Genomic DNA, 17,280 nt, shown 5'->3' with positions numbered 1-17,280 from the left:
GATAGATAGATAGATAGATAAAGTGGGATGAAGAGTTCAAATAAACATACAGTATTTGGTATGTCAGTGTACTTCCTCCTCTGATCACATTCCTTTAACCCCTGCGGTGTATGTGGCTGCTGCTGGGCGGTCAGTAGAGGGCGCTAACAGCCGTGTTTCCTCTGCCTGCAGGTCAGTGGGGAGCAGCTCAGGTGTCCTCCCCTGAACGCACCATGCACTGCACTCTGCATGCTCTTACTCATTATTTATGGCTCAGATTTACGGCGCAAACTGGGGTTTTGTTCTATAGTGTTTATATTCATCTCATAAATTACAATTCTGCATGAAACTTGCAACTGAAACATATTTTGCTTCGGATTAATTAGTAGAAACTTCTTATTTCAATGTAGACAGACACACAGTCTCCATAAAATAGCATTTTAAGGGGTGAGTATTATTTAAAAAATCCAAATCCAAGCTTCTGTGTGAGAAAAGTTCCATAATAAATCCATCAGCGGTCCTCCCCTCACTCCTCCTCCCGCCCCTCTCTCTGATTGGCTCTCAGCTGACAAACGGTCCACCCAGCCGGCCTCTGATTGCCCCACGCAGCTGCCAATCATCGAGGGGGCGCGCCCGACTCCGGCTTTGGGCAACAGAGACGCACCGCAGCTCCCCTTCTCTGCTGTAAAGTGCGTCGAGCGGCGGAGGGAAGTGGAGTTCGCGCGTCTTGTTGTGCGTCCGTGGACCAAACAGCAGCAGCAGCAGCAGCAGCAGCGGTGCGCCTTTCCTCCTCCAGAGCCGCAGGCATCCCGGGGAGCAGCCAGCGCCGTGCATGCCTCGGACACCAGGAGGAGGCGGATACTGCTCTCTTATTCTTCATCATTATTTTGACTGACTGAGACATACATGTTTTTATTTCCCTAATGGTAACCAACACTGAGCAGCCGGAGACATGTGGAATAATCTGGGGAAAGTGCACCGCTTCTCACTAGTGTGTCTTCTCCTGACGCTGTGGGCTGAGGTGAGAACTTTATTCTGCTCATCTGCAAACGGAGAGCGTGTTTGTAAAGCTGCTCCAACTTATCAATCACACTGGAAGTTTGCTTCTTCTTCTCTTTTTTTTTTTTTTTGGAGGGGGTTAAATTCCAGCCTTAATTGAATTGCCTTCTCGACTGTTGAATCATGTGATGTCGGAATTTCTAAATTTGCGCTTCCTTCGCGGAGATAAATTAAGTTTACAGGCATTTTTTTAAACATCTGCTGTTTCATGGGCTGTGTGTTTGTGTGATCATGCTTTAATCAACTGCCTCTTAGTGATATAAAGCTGAAAGTTATGTTGTAAGTTTGTCTTTAACCAAACAGTTTAAGCACCGGAGGCTCTGTTCCAGGTCTGAGTGCGTTAATTGGTGTTTTAGCAAAATAGCTTGGTTGGAATCGCTTAACATGTTTGCAGCTTCACCTGCATTGAACATTTCTAACCTAGAACAAGTCCCAGAAGTCAGACTGAAACAAAACCTTCACTATTTCAGCTCTTTGAACGATGTTTCCACGTTTTTTGGAAGAAAACCAGAGTGAGTGCAGAGTGAGTGTACTGCAGAAAATACGCGCAGGTTGTTGCTTTCTCCTCAAATCTGCGCATGATTTCACCTGATTCCAACAGAATTTTTTTTTCTTTTGACTTTTGTTGAATAAAGTGACGTTTTCTTGAGTAGTTTGTTGTTGCCATTTGACACAACCATTAAAACACTTAAATAACCTGCATTAGACACTGACAGACATGAGTTTAATCGCTTTTGAATAAAACTGAGATCTTAATGACCTTTTAAAGGTTGAAAGATTGACAATATTACCACCTCCTGCAGACCCTTTTAACCCTCTCATGCTCCCCTCAGGTGTCTCAGTCCACGGGTTACTTCGAGCTGCAGTTGATTTCGGTGGAAAACCCCAACGGTCAGCTCCAGAACGGCGACTGCTGCGACGCGGAGAAGAGCGCGGCGGAGGGCCACTGCGGCGCGGACGAGTGCGACACCTACTTCAGAGTGTGTTTAAAGGAATACCAAGCGGAGGTCACGACCACTGGATCGTGCACCTACGGCTCGGAAACTACAAAAGTTATCGGTGGAAATACTTTTCAGTTCAAGGGCGGCCAGAAAACCGGACAGAACCGGAACAACGATGCCGGGAAGATCATCATTCCCTTCCAGTTCGCGTGGCCGGTAAGTGGATCCCGGTGTCGCTTTGTGGAGGTCGAGACTTTACAGTTTTGTATAAAAATACGTAGAAATCCCATGGTTTGCTGTTGGATTTCTGAGGAAAGTTTGCGTAAAAGTTTCTAAATATTCACCTGGATGCATCATCAGAACTCAGGCTGTGACCAAAGATAAAAAAACACGAGCTTGTGTCCAAAAATGTAGAATTATAAAAGGGAGTTTGGATGCCTTGGTGGTGAATCATGAAGCAAACATAATCAGTCATTCCAGCTTGTACAATGTGTAATTTGGCACATTTTGCCAGTTTTCTGCGCGTCTCTCGTTGCTGTCTGAGAGTCTGCGTGCGCGCTCATTCTCCCTCTGCGAACTTTTAGCATCTCAACATCACAGAAACATCTCTTTAGGGACCACACATTCCTCTATTGGAGCTTTTTTCACTGAATGTGTGCGTGTTTCTGATAGAGCGAGAACCCCGAGCGCGCATGACGCATGCCTTTTACGCACAGCGGCGGTGCGGTTGTGTCTCGGTTTGATGAGTTACCAAACAAGCTGCTGTTTGTGTGGCTTCAGTTACAGTGTGTGGACAGGAGGAGGAGGGGGGGGGGGGGGGTGCCAGTGTCTTGAAAGGGTTGAAAAAAATAAGGATTTCCAAGCCAGTGTTGATTAAGAAGTGGGCACGGTAACTTATTATCTAATCTAAACAGAGCGGCGGAGCCAATCAAAGCCTGCTCCCGCGCCTTATTTGGAGAGCCAGCGTGGGAAACAGAAACGGCGCTGGCAATCAGAGCTTTATGAAAGCTTCTGTTGGGCTAAAGGAGCCGCTGTTACACTCAGAGATCTGTATCAGGGAGCTTTAATGGCGAGAGTGACGTCCTGTGGAGGAAACGTCACAGGTTTGATTCCCACAACAGCTGAGTGAGCTGTCAAAATAAGAGCCCTCTCATCATGAGTCATGAAAGAGTGATGGACATAATGGAAGTAGAAATTGATCATGAGAATATTGGCTAGTGCTGAAGTAGTTAGTGCTTTAACCAACTAATCAATCAATAGAAAAGTAGTTTCATTTACTTAAATCAGTCACACTGAGAGAACTTCCATCTTACCAAGCAATTTTAAGCTTTTATTTAGTTGTAAAAGTGAGATTTTAAAGTATTTTGAGATTGAAGAAGCTTGCTTAAAGGACTTTCTACCTTTTTCTCATTTTCCTTGATTGCCCTGCAGCAGTCGATCTAAATGTGTTGTTGTTTCCACATACGGACACTCATTTTTGGAGAAAATATCTTGAATTAAGTAAATCTCACTGCATGCACTTTTGGGGTGCATGAAGACAAAATACCCCAAAACTCCTGTTTGCAGCTTCTCCAATTTAAGGATTTGGTCTTTTTCTCTGTTTCATATTAATATAAATATAATATTTTGAGTTTTTTAGTGGTTGCCCAGATAAAATAAGCAGTTTGGTGACTAGAATTGGGCTTTGGGAACATGTGATTGACATTCGTCTTAAAGTTTAAACATTTTACGGACTATAGAATAAAGAGTAAAACATTTAACGGCTTTTAGAAAACCCCAGTGTTGTGAATCAGTGAACATATGGATATAAAACACGTTCATTCATTCAGCTCATTCCAGACATACTTGCTGTGAAAAAGCAGAAACCCTGTCTGTGTGCTCATGTCAGATTCATACATATCGTACATATCGGGTGCTTTGTGTGCTCGGCTGGCTCCGTGACCTCTCCATTCATCACTCCCCATGGTCAGCTGTCAGCGGAGGGGAAGATGGAAGTAGTAAGTTGGGGCCCTGCGGGCGGATACGGTTACCACTAAGTTGTGTGTGACACAGGCGGTGGATATCAGTGTCACCAACTACTCAAACAAGTGAAGATCCCCGGTCAATCTGGGCCGGGGGATGCCTTTACCTCGCCGCCTCTCAGGTTCACGCTCTATCCGTTATTGGGTCATTGTCTCACTCGGCGTGTGTGGGGTCAGTATTTTCCACTATCCGCCTGGGAGGGGGTGCAGGAGTGCGTGTGTGTGTGTGTGAGGGGGGCACAAAGGAAGGTATCAGTGTTCAGCAGCTCCTTTTGATGAGGCTGTCAAGGTCGAAGCATTTTAAAAATGTCATCACGCTTCATGTTTTTTAATCTGTTCTCCAGACAGCTCATAGAGTTTTCACTGGTTGTTTGAACTGCTTGTATAAAGGGTTGCAACTAATGATCTTTTTCATGATTAATTGATTAGTTGTTTAATCCAGAAAATGGGGGAAATACCCAGGGTACGACCTCAGATGTCTTATTTTCTCCACAACCCAAAGATATTCAGTTTGCTGTCACAGACAACCAAAGAAACCAGACAATACTCACATTTGAGAAGCTGAAATCAGAGAATTTGGACAAAAAATGATTAACTGATTATCAAAACAGTTGTTGGTGGTGTAATAGCTGACAACTAATCGATTTATTGTTGCTGAATTGAGTAATCATATTGCGGTTGTACCATTGTTGTATCTACTGTATCTAATGCGTGCCTGTCGATCCTGGAAGTGGGATTGCTCTTCAGTTCCTCCTCAAGTGTCTCCAGGATGTTGTTCAATGTGCAGATTGCAGTTTAGCTCAGTGCAATGATGCACACTGTTCAGGACAGAGCATCCACCTTTCTGTATATATAAGGTACATATGGAGATCTTTAGCTTGAATTTTTGCAAATATGGCGTCATTTCGTCATGGAGAATGAGAAAGTCCATCGAACAAGTCAACATAAAATTACTTTGTGTGAAAATAACATAATAATGATAATTATGTCAACATCAGAACAATACTCTTTTTGCACTTTGTTTAATTAATAATGAATGAGTCATCTTCACTTTGTCTCTCCGTCTCCTCGTCTGCCTCAGACTGTAGTTCGCACTGTGGCGTGCTGCTGGCCGACAGACAGCGCTGACAATCGCTAACTGAGTGTGTTTGTGTGAGGCTGTGGCCTGTAGCCTCTGGTGCTGCTATAGTGGACTCCTTGGTCGGCCCCAGTATCTGGGCCACTGGTCCTGACATGAATTAGCCGCTGAAAAAAATAAAAAAAGAAGGACATTGTTCTGCCCTCTACTTTGCCGATCATTCCCCCTTCATGTTAACCCCTCCGGCTGTTTAGGTCTTTAGTGACATCTTTTTTTCATGAAAGGGACGGAGGGGGGAGGATGGGAGGCATGATGGGGAAGAGAGAGGAAGCAGCCCCCCACCCCGACCCCACCCCCTTAAAAAAAACCTCCTCGCAGCTTCCTTGTGAGTTTTTGGTCACGAGGGAGGTGTATTTTTAGGATGCCTAAACTTAAGATGTTGCTTTTTTTTTTTCAGTTGTGAGTGGAGCAAAAACAAGCATTTACTTCTTCTCCTCTTCCTCCTCTGCTGCCCCCCTCTCACCCAAACCTCCCCTCCCATCGCTCCATCTCCCTCTCTCTCCCTCTCTCCTTATGGGGTATTTTTAGAGCTGCTGTCCTCCCCTCACCCCTCTGTGAGTAAATCAAGGATCAAGGGTGCATACTCCTTCAGTTTCATGGCCCGTTTTTCTTTTTTTTTACCCTCCCCTCTGCCCCCGCTCTTCCCCCTCAGCCTGGCAGATCTGAGAGGACAGAGGTGGAACAGCTGTTGTTTAGAGACCTCCTCCTCCTTGAATAAATGTTTTAGTGAAATAGCATTAGGAAAACAGGCTATGATTACAGCGAGCATAAGATCACCTCACTCAGAGGAGTATCAGTGAGCAATCACAAAGTGCAATGTTGGATGACGGCGAGTCCTCGTTGTCGTCTTCTTCGGTTGTTTTCCTCGATGCCGTCACTGCCGGCGGTTGGCTCGTTTGGCTCGTTTGGCTCATTTGCCGAGTGCGTCTCTGGCACGCTCAGCTGCTCTTCCATCAGGAGCTCTTCTGAGTTTGGAGATGCTTTCATGGCTGATTAGTTTTGGGAAAAGAGGAGGAGGGTGTGACGATGGTGGTGTAGGATTGGTGTGGTTGCATGGGTGCTAAGATCTGGCAGAATGAAAAACCATTAGTCCATTAAAATGTTCAAAGCTTTTTCACTTGGACTTACATGTGTACACTAGTATTTTTGGCAGGAAAGCCTTGTTTTGTATCCGTTTTATCCACTCAATAGTTGTGTAAAATGTTGTTAATAACGATTCAAAAGGCTATGAAATTATCCCTGCCTTTTAAAGTAATGCTAAAACTGTTAATGTCATGCATTTATCATCTTCCAGCGTCCCTGTGAGGTTGGGGGTGTGTTCAGGAAGCTGAGAGAGATGCTGTGGTGTAATTGAGGTGTGGAGATGATCCTGCAAAATATAGAAAGACTGAAATGTCACATTCTTTATGCTTACATGTGCAAAAGAGTTGTGCAACAAAGTAAAAAAAATGCTTGCCAAGCTGTTAAGAACTATGAAGTAAAACCCTGATATCCAGTTTAATGAAATCTGCTCTAATTCATCTGCTCCTTCGCAGGAGTCTAATATCTGCATGCAGCTTGCTAATTAGCATTAGCTAGCGGGCTATATTGCACACAAAGCGAGAGCGCAAATTGACGCGTGGTTTAAGTCACAGTTTATAGGTTCAGGCTACATAGCAGGGCTGTGATGTTGGATGTTACAGGGACTGAGATTAAGACGGATGCACATCCAACTGTTCTGCTTGCATTAAAAAAAGACACACATACTTTTCTGTTGATTGATTGATTTTATTATACAGACAAAAAGAACAGAAATCCAAAAGATAACATATGAAGGTGAAAATGCTTATTTCCAACTCTGACCGAAGATGTTAGAAGACAAAAGAACTTTTGCCTTGCTTACAGTATTGCAGTATATTAAATCATCCTCTATTTCACTGAAAATAAGCCTCTTTGTGCACGTTGTAATAACTTCTCAATGTAGCCATTTTACACTCTGTGCAACCCTGTTTATTGTTATTTTAACGATGTATCATCATTGCATTTAATCATGTATTCATAATGAATTACTTGAACATCATGTTTACTTCACTTTGTGTGCAGTGGCTCTAGTTTGAGTCAGCCAGCAAGGTTTTGAACTGCAGTGAGGACAAAGTTTTCCTTTTCTGCAGGCACCAAACTCCAAAGGTTCTGTCTCATGAAGCCAGATAGGTTAACCCGGAACACATTTCTCTTTGTTAAATAACAAATTTAGACCACAAAATGTACCCTGCTCCCTCTGCGTCCCCTCTCTGGTCTGTGTGTCTTTAATAAGCCTAAAAGCCTGCAGGATGGCCACAGCAGGGCTCTGTTACGTGGTGTGTGTTGGTCAGGCGAGGCGGTTGAAAGCTCTCTGCTCGGTTAACTGCGGTCAGGACGAGGCCTGCTCATCTTTCCCACGCTGCCACAGCTTCCATGTCAGCTGACCCGGTTCGGAGGCGTATAAATGAGTGATTAGCTGCTCAGTCTGTCCGGCTGATCGATTGTTGACGCTGCTGGTGGATTTGGTTTTATGTGTGACTGATGTGTCTACAGGGGCAGCTTTGTGTGTATTAATCACGCTGTGAGGATATAAATCTGTTCTCACAGTTGCATTATGGGAACAAAAATCTGTTCCCCATAAGTTCCCCCCCCAAACTTTAAGATTAAAACTTAATAATAAGTTTGTGTGTGCATGAAAACTATATATGCATCATATTGATACTGATATGTACTAGTAGTCTTCATCCCAGCCAGATAAAATCTTACAATTTAAAGGCAATCAGGCACAGGTTTTGGTAGTTCTTGACTTGAGCAATCTCAACTAAAGGTCCACTTACTAGCCTTTTACTGAACTTAACTTGTAAGCCAAGTCCAAGAAGTGCTACAGAAGGAAATCATAACATCTAGTGAACGAGCATGTCTTTATCCCCTGATGAAGAACATGTGATATGGTTAAAAACTATGAAAAAAAATAAGTCAGTTGGCCTTGAGTTGGGATTGTCCATTATAGTATCAAGATGCCACAGACTCAATTATTAGACTTGCTGTATGTCATGACCTCTTAACTGGTAATGTAGCTTGAACCATTAGTATTGTTGCTATGGTTACCTGTAGTTTATTCTACACTGAGCACTGATTTAGATCTGCCATTAAACTAGCACTATGTTTGAAATGTCCTGATATACAGTTTCACTGGAAACCTGCCAGCCAGTCGGACACAAGTAATGTATATCATATATATCATTGAATTATCACCAAGCCTGCTGTGTGTGTGTGTGTTATTGTGGTTTTGCCATTGTGTCATTATTAATCTGGTCCAGATTTGGTACGTTGAGCTCAAAAGAAGCGATGCTGCTGGTTGGCCTATATACTCATTCTCACTTTGCTGAGGAAGGGGTCATATATAGTTTTTTTTTTTCTGTGCTCGGTTGAGATAGCATGGAGAGGTGGAGAGTCCACGTGGTCTTAAAGATCCAGAGTGTAGGATTTAGTGGCATCTAGCGGTATAGTTGCAACTCCCCCGCTTCCCCCTCCCATTCCAAAAGTGAGCAAAGGAGAAACTAGAGTTAGACAGGTATTGTGATTGCTCTTGTCTTGTGCATTTTATTCTGAAGAAACCCTACAGATGTCTTTTACACCTGCTGGGATCTGATATGGTTTCGCTGATCTGGTAGCGTCCCAATCGGGATACGTTCTGTGTGCCTTTACACCTTGTATTAACACGCTTTTCCCCTCGTCAGGATAACATATCCACTTACAGATTACATGCTAATACCAGGTGCAAATGGGACCTATGTGCATATAGTCATATTGTACGTGTGTGTTGCCAGCGGTAATGAAATACATGCGTTGCGAGCACTGAGGTTAGCAATGGTGATTAAAGCATCACACACACACACACACACACACACACACACAAATACACACACACGCTGAGCTTAATTTCCCACTTGACTCGCAGTAGTTGTTCACAGGGCTAATGGAGCTCAGCTGGATCTCACTGAGAGAGAGACACACACAGAGAGAGAAAGAGGTTATGGAAGAATAAAAGAGGAGAGTAAGATGGGAAATAGAAAAAAGGGAGGTGGAGGTTATAGATGACAAAACCCTCCATTGTTGCTATATTTGTTGATCTCATACTATCTCAGGCATCCCTTGTTTACCTCTCCCTTTCTCTCTCAGGAGAAAATCCTAGAAAAAAACGACATATTTTGTGCGTTAGAAATCATTTGGCTCCTGTGTTCCAGTTTTGTTAGCTTGTTTTGCTAGCTTTGAGGGTGTGATCACACCTACAGATTGCTTTCTTTGGTCCGAAACAGAGAAGGAAGAGTAATCACAGTGCTGTACTTTTGTATTTGGCTCATTCAGCCACACATTGTGAACCAGCTTATGAAAGTTATATGGAGTCAGAAGTCACGAGTCTCAACATGCATAAGCATTGAGATTGATTTTGTTTTCAGTGTACTGTACTAAGAATGACAGATTTCTTGGTATTCTTTCTTCTGTGGTGTTTATCCCAGTAAACAGCACATGAAGAAGTAGCTGGAAATGAACCAGAGTTCAAGTAAACCGCTGCAAACAGCCTTGCTTGGTATGAACGCACCCTGACTCATCACTATAGAAAGGCAAATCTGAAGGAAACTGTCCCTGACAATGAGTACAATGTTCTTCTGTACACTGCTGCAACATGGATGTCGTGCAGCCTGATGTAAGCGTCCTCTCCAGAGGGATTGGGTGAAGGTTCAGCAGGGTTTCTCAACACATCTGGGGCCTAAATCTCTGTCAGTAACCCCCAGTTACCCAACCTCCCACTTCATGGAGAAACCCCTGTAACACTCTCACACACTTCTGGCTGTGTCTAAAATGACAGTTATTGTTCTATGTGTGCAATGGAATAAAGTGAAAGTTAAAGGATAATTCTGGTTTATTACAACTCCGGTTTTCATAGTTTTGTCTATGATTTCTATCAGTTATAATAACATTATATTCACAGCAACATTGGTACAGAAACAAAAGTGAACAGTTATTACCAAAACCATAAAAATCCATCACAGTGTCTAGACGGACTTTGTCCTGCTGTACTTACCGTAGTCATGTGTCGACAGTCTTCCTGTGCTTTGAGGGATAAACTGTTGGTGAGTTTTACAACCTGCTTGTGTTTCTTGACATGTCTGACTTCTTTCCTGATCTTACCAATTACTTTAATGAGAACAATGTCACTATAACTGATAGAAATAATGAACTGGAGGTGCCCTGGTGGCCTAGAGGTGTGAGTTCCCAACCATTAACCGCAATGCCCTGGTTTTTTGCCTGGCCAGGGACCTTTGTTGTCCCTATGTGCCCATAATTTCCCATCCCTCTCTTCCCTTGTGTCGTATCACCTCTTTGTAATGACGACTTTTCTAATAAAGGCATAAAACCTTCAAACAGAAGTTGAAATGAACGAGAATTACCCTTTAACTTGATGGGAAGCTTGATAGAGGCTCTTTAAAGTCCTCATGAAACCGAGTGCTGTTTGCTTCCCCATATTTACGTGTTTCCTGTAAAAACAGGCAGCTAGCAGCTGACATCTCTTCTTCTGATAGAGTCAGTGTGATATGGTCAAAAGCTTCACAGTAAGTGAATAAGTCGACCTTGAGTTGAGACTGTTGACATGAATAAATTACATCCTCGTCCTTTTCTTCTCTGACCTGATCTGTCTGTGTCTCGTTCTCGCGTGTGTTTACACTTAAGTGAAGCCTACGTATGCTTGACTACAGGACAGCCGTATGACTGGACTCGCCACTCAAAGTTTCTTCCTACTGAAGAGTTTAGGTTTAAAAGTCGGACAAGCTTATGTTTCATGCAGCAAACCCTCTCTCCTTCCATCTCGTCTCGACATTAAAGAGTTTGATTGGTGCCTGCTGTTGGGTGCAGGAGGAGCCGTGCATTCGTCTGTGCTCAGGTGGATCAATGATGAAGGAGCCGGTCAGGGTTTTCCCACGGCGTGAATATCACTTTCCCGCCGGCACTGTGGAAACGAGGGCTGCCTTAACCTCTTTGTCACTGCACCTTTCAGCGGGAACAATGACTTTATACCTCAGCCTTTGTGCCCAGATATTGAGTTATCAAGACGAGCGGAGGGAGGGGGAAACGGAGAGCTTGAAGAGGGAGATGGAAACAGAGAGAAACAGAGATAGAGGAGGGCAGCTGCGCTGGGCAAAATGTCAGGAGTGGATTTGAGAGCGTTTACATAAGGCCTCTCTTGTGCTGCTCTCTGGAGTGCAACATGCTGAATCTGGTATTCACGCCTGCTTCAGGTGTTGGTTCCTCGCTGACACAGAGCTTGGAATCTAGAGCTGCATCCAGTTGTTAGCAGAGGATGAATAGTCGTATTCAGGGTCCTCTGTTGGGTGTCTCAGAGTGTCACGTCCACCGGATTTGTTGATCTTTCTGAACTTTTCAGAAACTAGAGCGTTTAAAAAGAATACAGGGGGACATGTAACACAGTTCCCACTTGCTTTGTGGTGAAATTTCAGTTCTCTTTTCATGAACCCAATATGTCATCTTCCAATCACTTTTTATGACCTACACTTAAAAATCCTAAAGGGATTTGGTTAATTTGATATGTTATGAGATGGAGAAAAGCTCCATATTCTCACATTAGCGAATCTGAAATCTAGTTTTTTAAATATTCATCAAATTAATTCTTCTCCATACTTGTTTTTGTGCTGTGGTTACCTCTTAGCTGATACCTCCTCACTCTGTAGAACATTTGCACTAGGATTAACCAACTTGTTTGTCAGTTGAGTGAAACAACCTGTATACCTGATCCAAAAACGATCATATGAGAGTTTTCTGCTGCCTTTATGGCTAAAATACAACCTGGTTGACAGCAATCAGCCAACATACACTCTTGATAGGTGAAGGGTTGTAAACCTTGGATTCCTTCACCAAACCATCCACTACAACCTCCTACCTAACAAGTTCAAATCCTAAACTGTGTTCCACATTTGATGTTGTTCCTTTCATTTGCATCTGCTGCTTCAGTTCTGTGGCAAGCTAACATTTTCATTACAAATGATTAGAGTTTGAATATTAAATACAAATCTTGAATAAAACAGTGATGCCTCTAGTCATTATTCACAAGATTGCATGAGGTGGCTTGCTGTTGACTCACGCAGTTGTTTTTCTGGTGAGGAAGGTCTCTATTCACTTCTTTACACCTGTGATGCTGGTGGCTTATAGCAGGTTTCTGTTGAAAAGAGCTGGCATCCTGCAGCTTTTTGTCTCTTTACTTCATGTCTGAATACACATTTATCAAAGAAAAGTCCAAAGTCGTGTCCTGAACTTTGAGTCTCAAGTCCCAAACAAGTCATAATGTGCTTTTCTCCAAATATAATGCCATTTTATTATTATTTAAGTATTTTCAAAAGTCAAAAGTCGATTTTGTAAGGTCCAAGTCCAAAGACGTTGTAAGTCAAGTCATGTTACTCGAGTCCACAACTCAACAGCCACCAAGCAACACACGTCCATGTCCTTTCAGTCCTGAAATGTCAAAGTTGCTCAGTTTGGAAATCAATCTCAACCAGGTTGTGAAAACCTACTGAATTTCCTCAGTGAGTCTCTGTGGACTGAATGGTCATGGTTGGTCTGAATTTCTTTCTGTCTCTCTCTCTCCCTCTCTCTCTCTCTCTCTCTCTCACCACTCATCCTGTCTGGTATTTTCTTCCAATCCACTCTGTTTACAGCCTGTTATCGAATCAGGAACTTCAGCCAAGCATTTGAACTGGTCACAGACACATTCCCAGTATGACACGTGCAGAATCTGCCAGACAATCCTCTTTTTGACAACTCTTGAATAAAAGCCTTTGATATCTAGAGGACATTTTCACAGGGATTGTTGGGATTCAGTGATGCTGACATGAGTAAAGTTTTGTTTTTTTTGATAGATATTCAGTTTGTAATGATTTTGATGGTTCAGATTTCACTCATACCTTTGCTATCGTGTCATTTGTCTCTATTTTCTTCTTCCTGAAAACCATGTCGCCTTCCTATGCTTACATTTAGTGCCCTGTCACCTTCTTATAAGGCACAGATGGCAGAATCAAATGCATGAATCACCTGTAGTGCTGTATGTACCTCCACAGAGACAATGCATTGCCTCTGAGTCTATGATTACAAGTTAGCAGATGAGTGATAAGCGATTGTGATTGTGGATACAAGGTAAAGTAATAAATGAGAAGACAACATCTCTACTCCTGCCTTGTGGTTGCAGTACACAGTATACCGTCCTAACAGTGGGAGTGTAGGTTGAGTCAGTGCAGCCTGATTCCCAGTGGCAGCATCTGATTACAGACAATTTGACAAGGAGGTAATAAAAACCTGAGCACAATGTTTTACTCAGATTTAATCTCTGTACGTGCCGTGCTTACTGAGATCTTTGTTTGATGTCTTTGGCACCTTAATTTGTTGAAGAACAAGCAAAAAATATTGTGGAAAAAGTCCAATATGCAAAGCAAATACTCCCCTTATAAGATAAAAATATAGAAACATCATATTTTGTGTACAATATCTAGAGAAAATATATTTCTCCATACTCAGGCCTGAAAAAGTCTTTTCAAGTATGTCACTGATTTAGAGGACTTAACCAATGGATTTAAGGCGGTATTTTCTGCTCCCTTTGTAGAGCATACATGGCATCGATTTACTATAGAGGAAAAATTCACAGAATTCCTCTCCGTCACTTGGAGGAGCCGGCGTAACCTGGAGCGACAGAAATAGCTTTTCACGCGTTTGGTGTGGGAAAAGTGAATTGGGTCATTTTTCCATTCTGCAGCTCAGTATAAAGACCTGATTAGATTAGCTTTGATTAGATTTGCTGTCTGAACGAGGCCTCCTGGGGGAGGGTTGGTGCGGTGAGGCCTCCTTAGAGAGAAGAGGTGGTGGTGTGTGGGTGGAGGGGCGGTGGGCTTGTTCTGTTAATAATGTGCTAAATTAACCATCCCAGCTCCTCTCTGCCGGGAGCGAAATGTTTTATTCATGTCAATAGACTAACAGGTGTGACGTGACAGGTGTTGCCGCTGCTTTTTTTACATTTCTTCCTCTGATCACAACTCTTGTAAAGTTGTTAATTGGGTCTCAGGGTTTTTTTTTTACCATTAACATTTCCCAGCTGCTGTGAATTTTCAATTAAAGGAACATTCGTCTGACTTTAGTCCACCTTAAAATGTAAACTTTGGTTTAAAGCTGCTCTCATGGTGTCGTTTTCAGATGAAGCAGGCAGCTGTTTACAGAAAAAAAACTCTTAAAACCCACTGTACACTACCTGCTCAGCAGCAAACAGCAGACAGACACAGTTAGGGACAAGCTGGTGAACATAGTGGAGCCTTTAGCAGTTAAGAGCCAGATATTTCCCTCAGGAGTTGGTGGAGACCAAAAACAAAGCTAAAAGATTAGTTGATTAGTATTATAGCAACATCAGTCTGTCTATCCTGTTCAGTACTTACTGCAAATAATGGGATTTGTTTTCCAGTTTGCTGTCTCAGGGGATGATGGAGGAATATTGATTGACACTGCATGAACCAAACACCCCCTGAGAAATTACCAGCTATTTCTTACCCGCTTATTGGGAAATAACAATAATTATCACCTAATTACCATGATTGACAGCCCTGTAAAATGAAGCGTTGCTTGATTTCTACTGTGCTAGTGTTATTAAATAAAATATAGAGAATATTTTGTGATACTATAATATCAGAAATATTCTATCAGATAATATGAGAAAACTGGCTTCAAAGTCAAATATAAAATTTTGACTTTGTAAATCAAGAAAGACGCTGAGCTGAAGAATCTTATTTATAATAAACCTTTTTTGCATGTATAAAAAACATAATGTGCAGTGTGTGGAGCAGCTCCAGGCCGTACAGTGTATTCTCAGCAGAGCTGTGTGCTGCTGGCGGCTGTTCCTGCCGCACTGAAGCAGTAATTTATTCATTGAACAGGTGAAGGCGGCGAGGAGTGGGCTGGTTTCTCCTCACCTAATGAAAACTCAAATCCCTCTGACTCCTGTAAATTGGTTAGGAGGTGTCAAGTGTCTCCCAACACATCCCCACCCAACCCCTCCCTCCCTCCCATCTCATACACACAGACAGACACACACACACACACAGAGTCGGCTCATAAGGTCGTCTCACTGCAGACAGCAGAGACGTGACACTTTGATCCTCCAGCTCCTGTCCTTCAAGGACACACTTCCTGCACACAAACATACACTTCAGCTCAGTCACACTCAGATATGTACACACACACACACACACTCGTGTCAGGCTCCACTGAGGCCGTGGGACAGCTCCATCTGTCTGGGAGCCACTGGCTGTGACATTTAAAATTGATTACAAAGGGAAAGATTGATTATGATAATGTACACTTATTTTCGCTCATTACAGAGTTATGACTGCTCACTGGGCTCATAAATCACTGCTGTAACCTCAGTCTGACGTGTGTGTGTCGTCTGTGCTGAGCCAAGATCGCCCTCAGGCTGAGGTCATGATTTTGGGGTTATTAGTGATTGGAGCAAATATTCGTGTCGTTTTGACATTCTGTTCCACACCTGACACAGACTTTCAGGGAGTACAGAGGACTTGGGACATTGCTTTTAACCTTTTCAGTGTATATATCCTCCAATGTGTGCTGATATGAAAACTGTATTTACCGATTTCTAATGCAGAAAGGGTTGTAGTTTTAACTGTACTGATGTTTATCTGAACTGCACAAACCAGTCATTTTTGACTGACAGACTGAAACCTACACTGTACATTTACTGCCAAAGTAATGCTTCCTATTGTTTCTCAACTGCGTCGATATGACAGTCAGCTCCGCCTGTGGTGAGGGGTACTATCCAGTGTACTGTCTACAGTGGAAATTGAGGTAGATGTACCAAAAAGGAGTAGGGTTGTGGTGTACCATTTAGTTTAGAAATACGGCTTTTGTTGCCTCGACACATTTGATTGACAAACCAGGATCGACTGTCTAACGTACCTAAAAACTGTTGGGTTTGGTATCAGCTGCAGCTCAAAGTGAGTGGAGAAACAGAGATTATGTTACTCTTCATTAAGGGACCAGTATGTAGAATTTAGCTGCATCTATGGGTAAAGACGGAGATTGCAACTAACTGAACACAAGCTGTATTTGACGAACAGGCTGTGAAGTTTCTAGGAGAAACTATGGTGGTCGCGAAAAATGCAAAAGGCCCAATCAAAGTCAGCTTTTAAGCTCCTCTAGTAGAAAGAAGACGGTAAGTTACTCGTCTGAGTCCTGAAACTGCCCCACAACCAGCTGATCATCATTTTTTGGAAAGTTAGTTTTGTAGGCTTGAGTCATATTACTGCTGCTATCCTAAAGTCTGACAGTGCAGAATGAAGCTCCTCCACCGAGACGATGCTTGAATCAAGCAGTTGCATTTACAGTGTGAAGAGGGAAAGCTGCAGACTACAACCACCACAGTGTCTCTATCTCGTCCTAATTGTGGGTGATGTCACTGCTCAGCTATGGTTGATGGTGTAATAAGTCCTTACACTCTCGGAGGGAGAGGATGGTAAAAGTTGAGATTGTGAAAATGCCGCTGCGAACGCATCTGGCTCTCTCTGAAAGTTGCATGACATCACGTAGACACTCACAAAACCTCACTGGATAGATTTCATTGTTGGTTCACCATGTGTGCCTGAGCTTGTATTTCAACACTCAAATGACAAACTACTCTGCATTAGTAGAGCTGTCAGAGGCAGGGGGTCTTGATTTGCTCCACGTCCAGGTCTTTGTAATGCTGAGCAGTTTAATTAGTTTCTCTCCTCTTTTGTAAATTATCTGCTGCTCTATCTCCTTTAGTTTCCTTTGGTTTTAGGACTGATTTATTCGTTCTTACGTGTTCTTTTTGTTCTTTCGGTAGTTTTGACATTAAACCCAGCAAACTGTCGGCATATCTTTCCCACTCAAATGAGGTCTCGGATCCTGTTGGTGTTCTGCTTTCTAACAACAGCATGGATGCAGTCAGAGAAATGACGAATGCTACCACCAGCCTAACAGTTTATTCTTCACTTTGAAAATAGCATTTGTCAAAACAGTCTTAACCGTTCCAAGATCCAATTACTAGCTTGATGGGCAT

The 17,280-nt window shown here is 42.9% G+C and overlaps 1 protein-coding gene across 2 annotated transcripts in view; it reads left to right on the top strand.

Annotated features, from left to right (window-relative positions):
- Positions 1-649: 649 nt before the first annotated feature.
- Positions 650-17,280, top strand: part of LOC118336801 (protein jagged-2-like) — a 57,112-nt gene continuing 40,481 nt past the window's right edge. For both annotated transcript variants that reach the window (XM_035673535.1, XM_035673534.1), the window contains exons 1-2: positions 650-1,000; positions 1,872-2,195. In XM_035673535.1, coding sequence (XP_035529428.1) covers positions 932-1,000; positions 1,872-2,195 — 393 coding nt within the window. In that variant the 5' untranslated portion in view covers positions 650-931. The remainder of the gene's footprint in view (positions 1,001-1,871; positions 2,196-17,280) is intronic.

This window comes from Morone saxatilis, unplaced genomic scaffold (genome assembly GCF_004916995.1).
Source record: "Morone saxatilis isolate NCDOM2014 unplaced genomic scaffold, NCSU_SB_2.0 Contig3, whole genome shotgun sequence".
Classification (NCBI taxonomy): domain Eukaryota; kingdom Metazoa; phylum Chordata; class Actinopteri; family Moronidae; genus Morone; species Morone saxatilis.
Note: the sequence above shows the minus strand (reverse complement) of the source record. Positions and strands in the feature narration are given on the sequence as shown.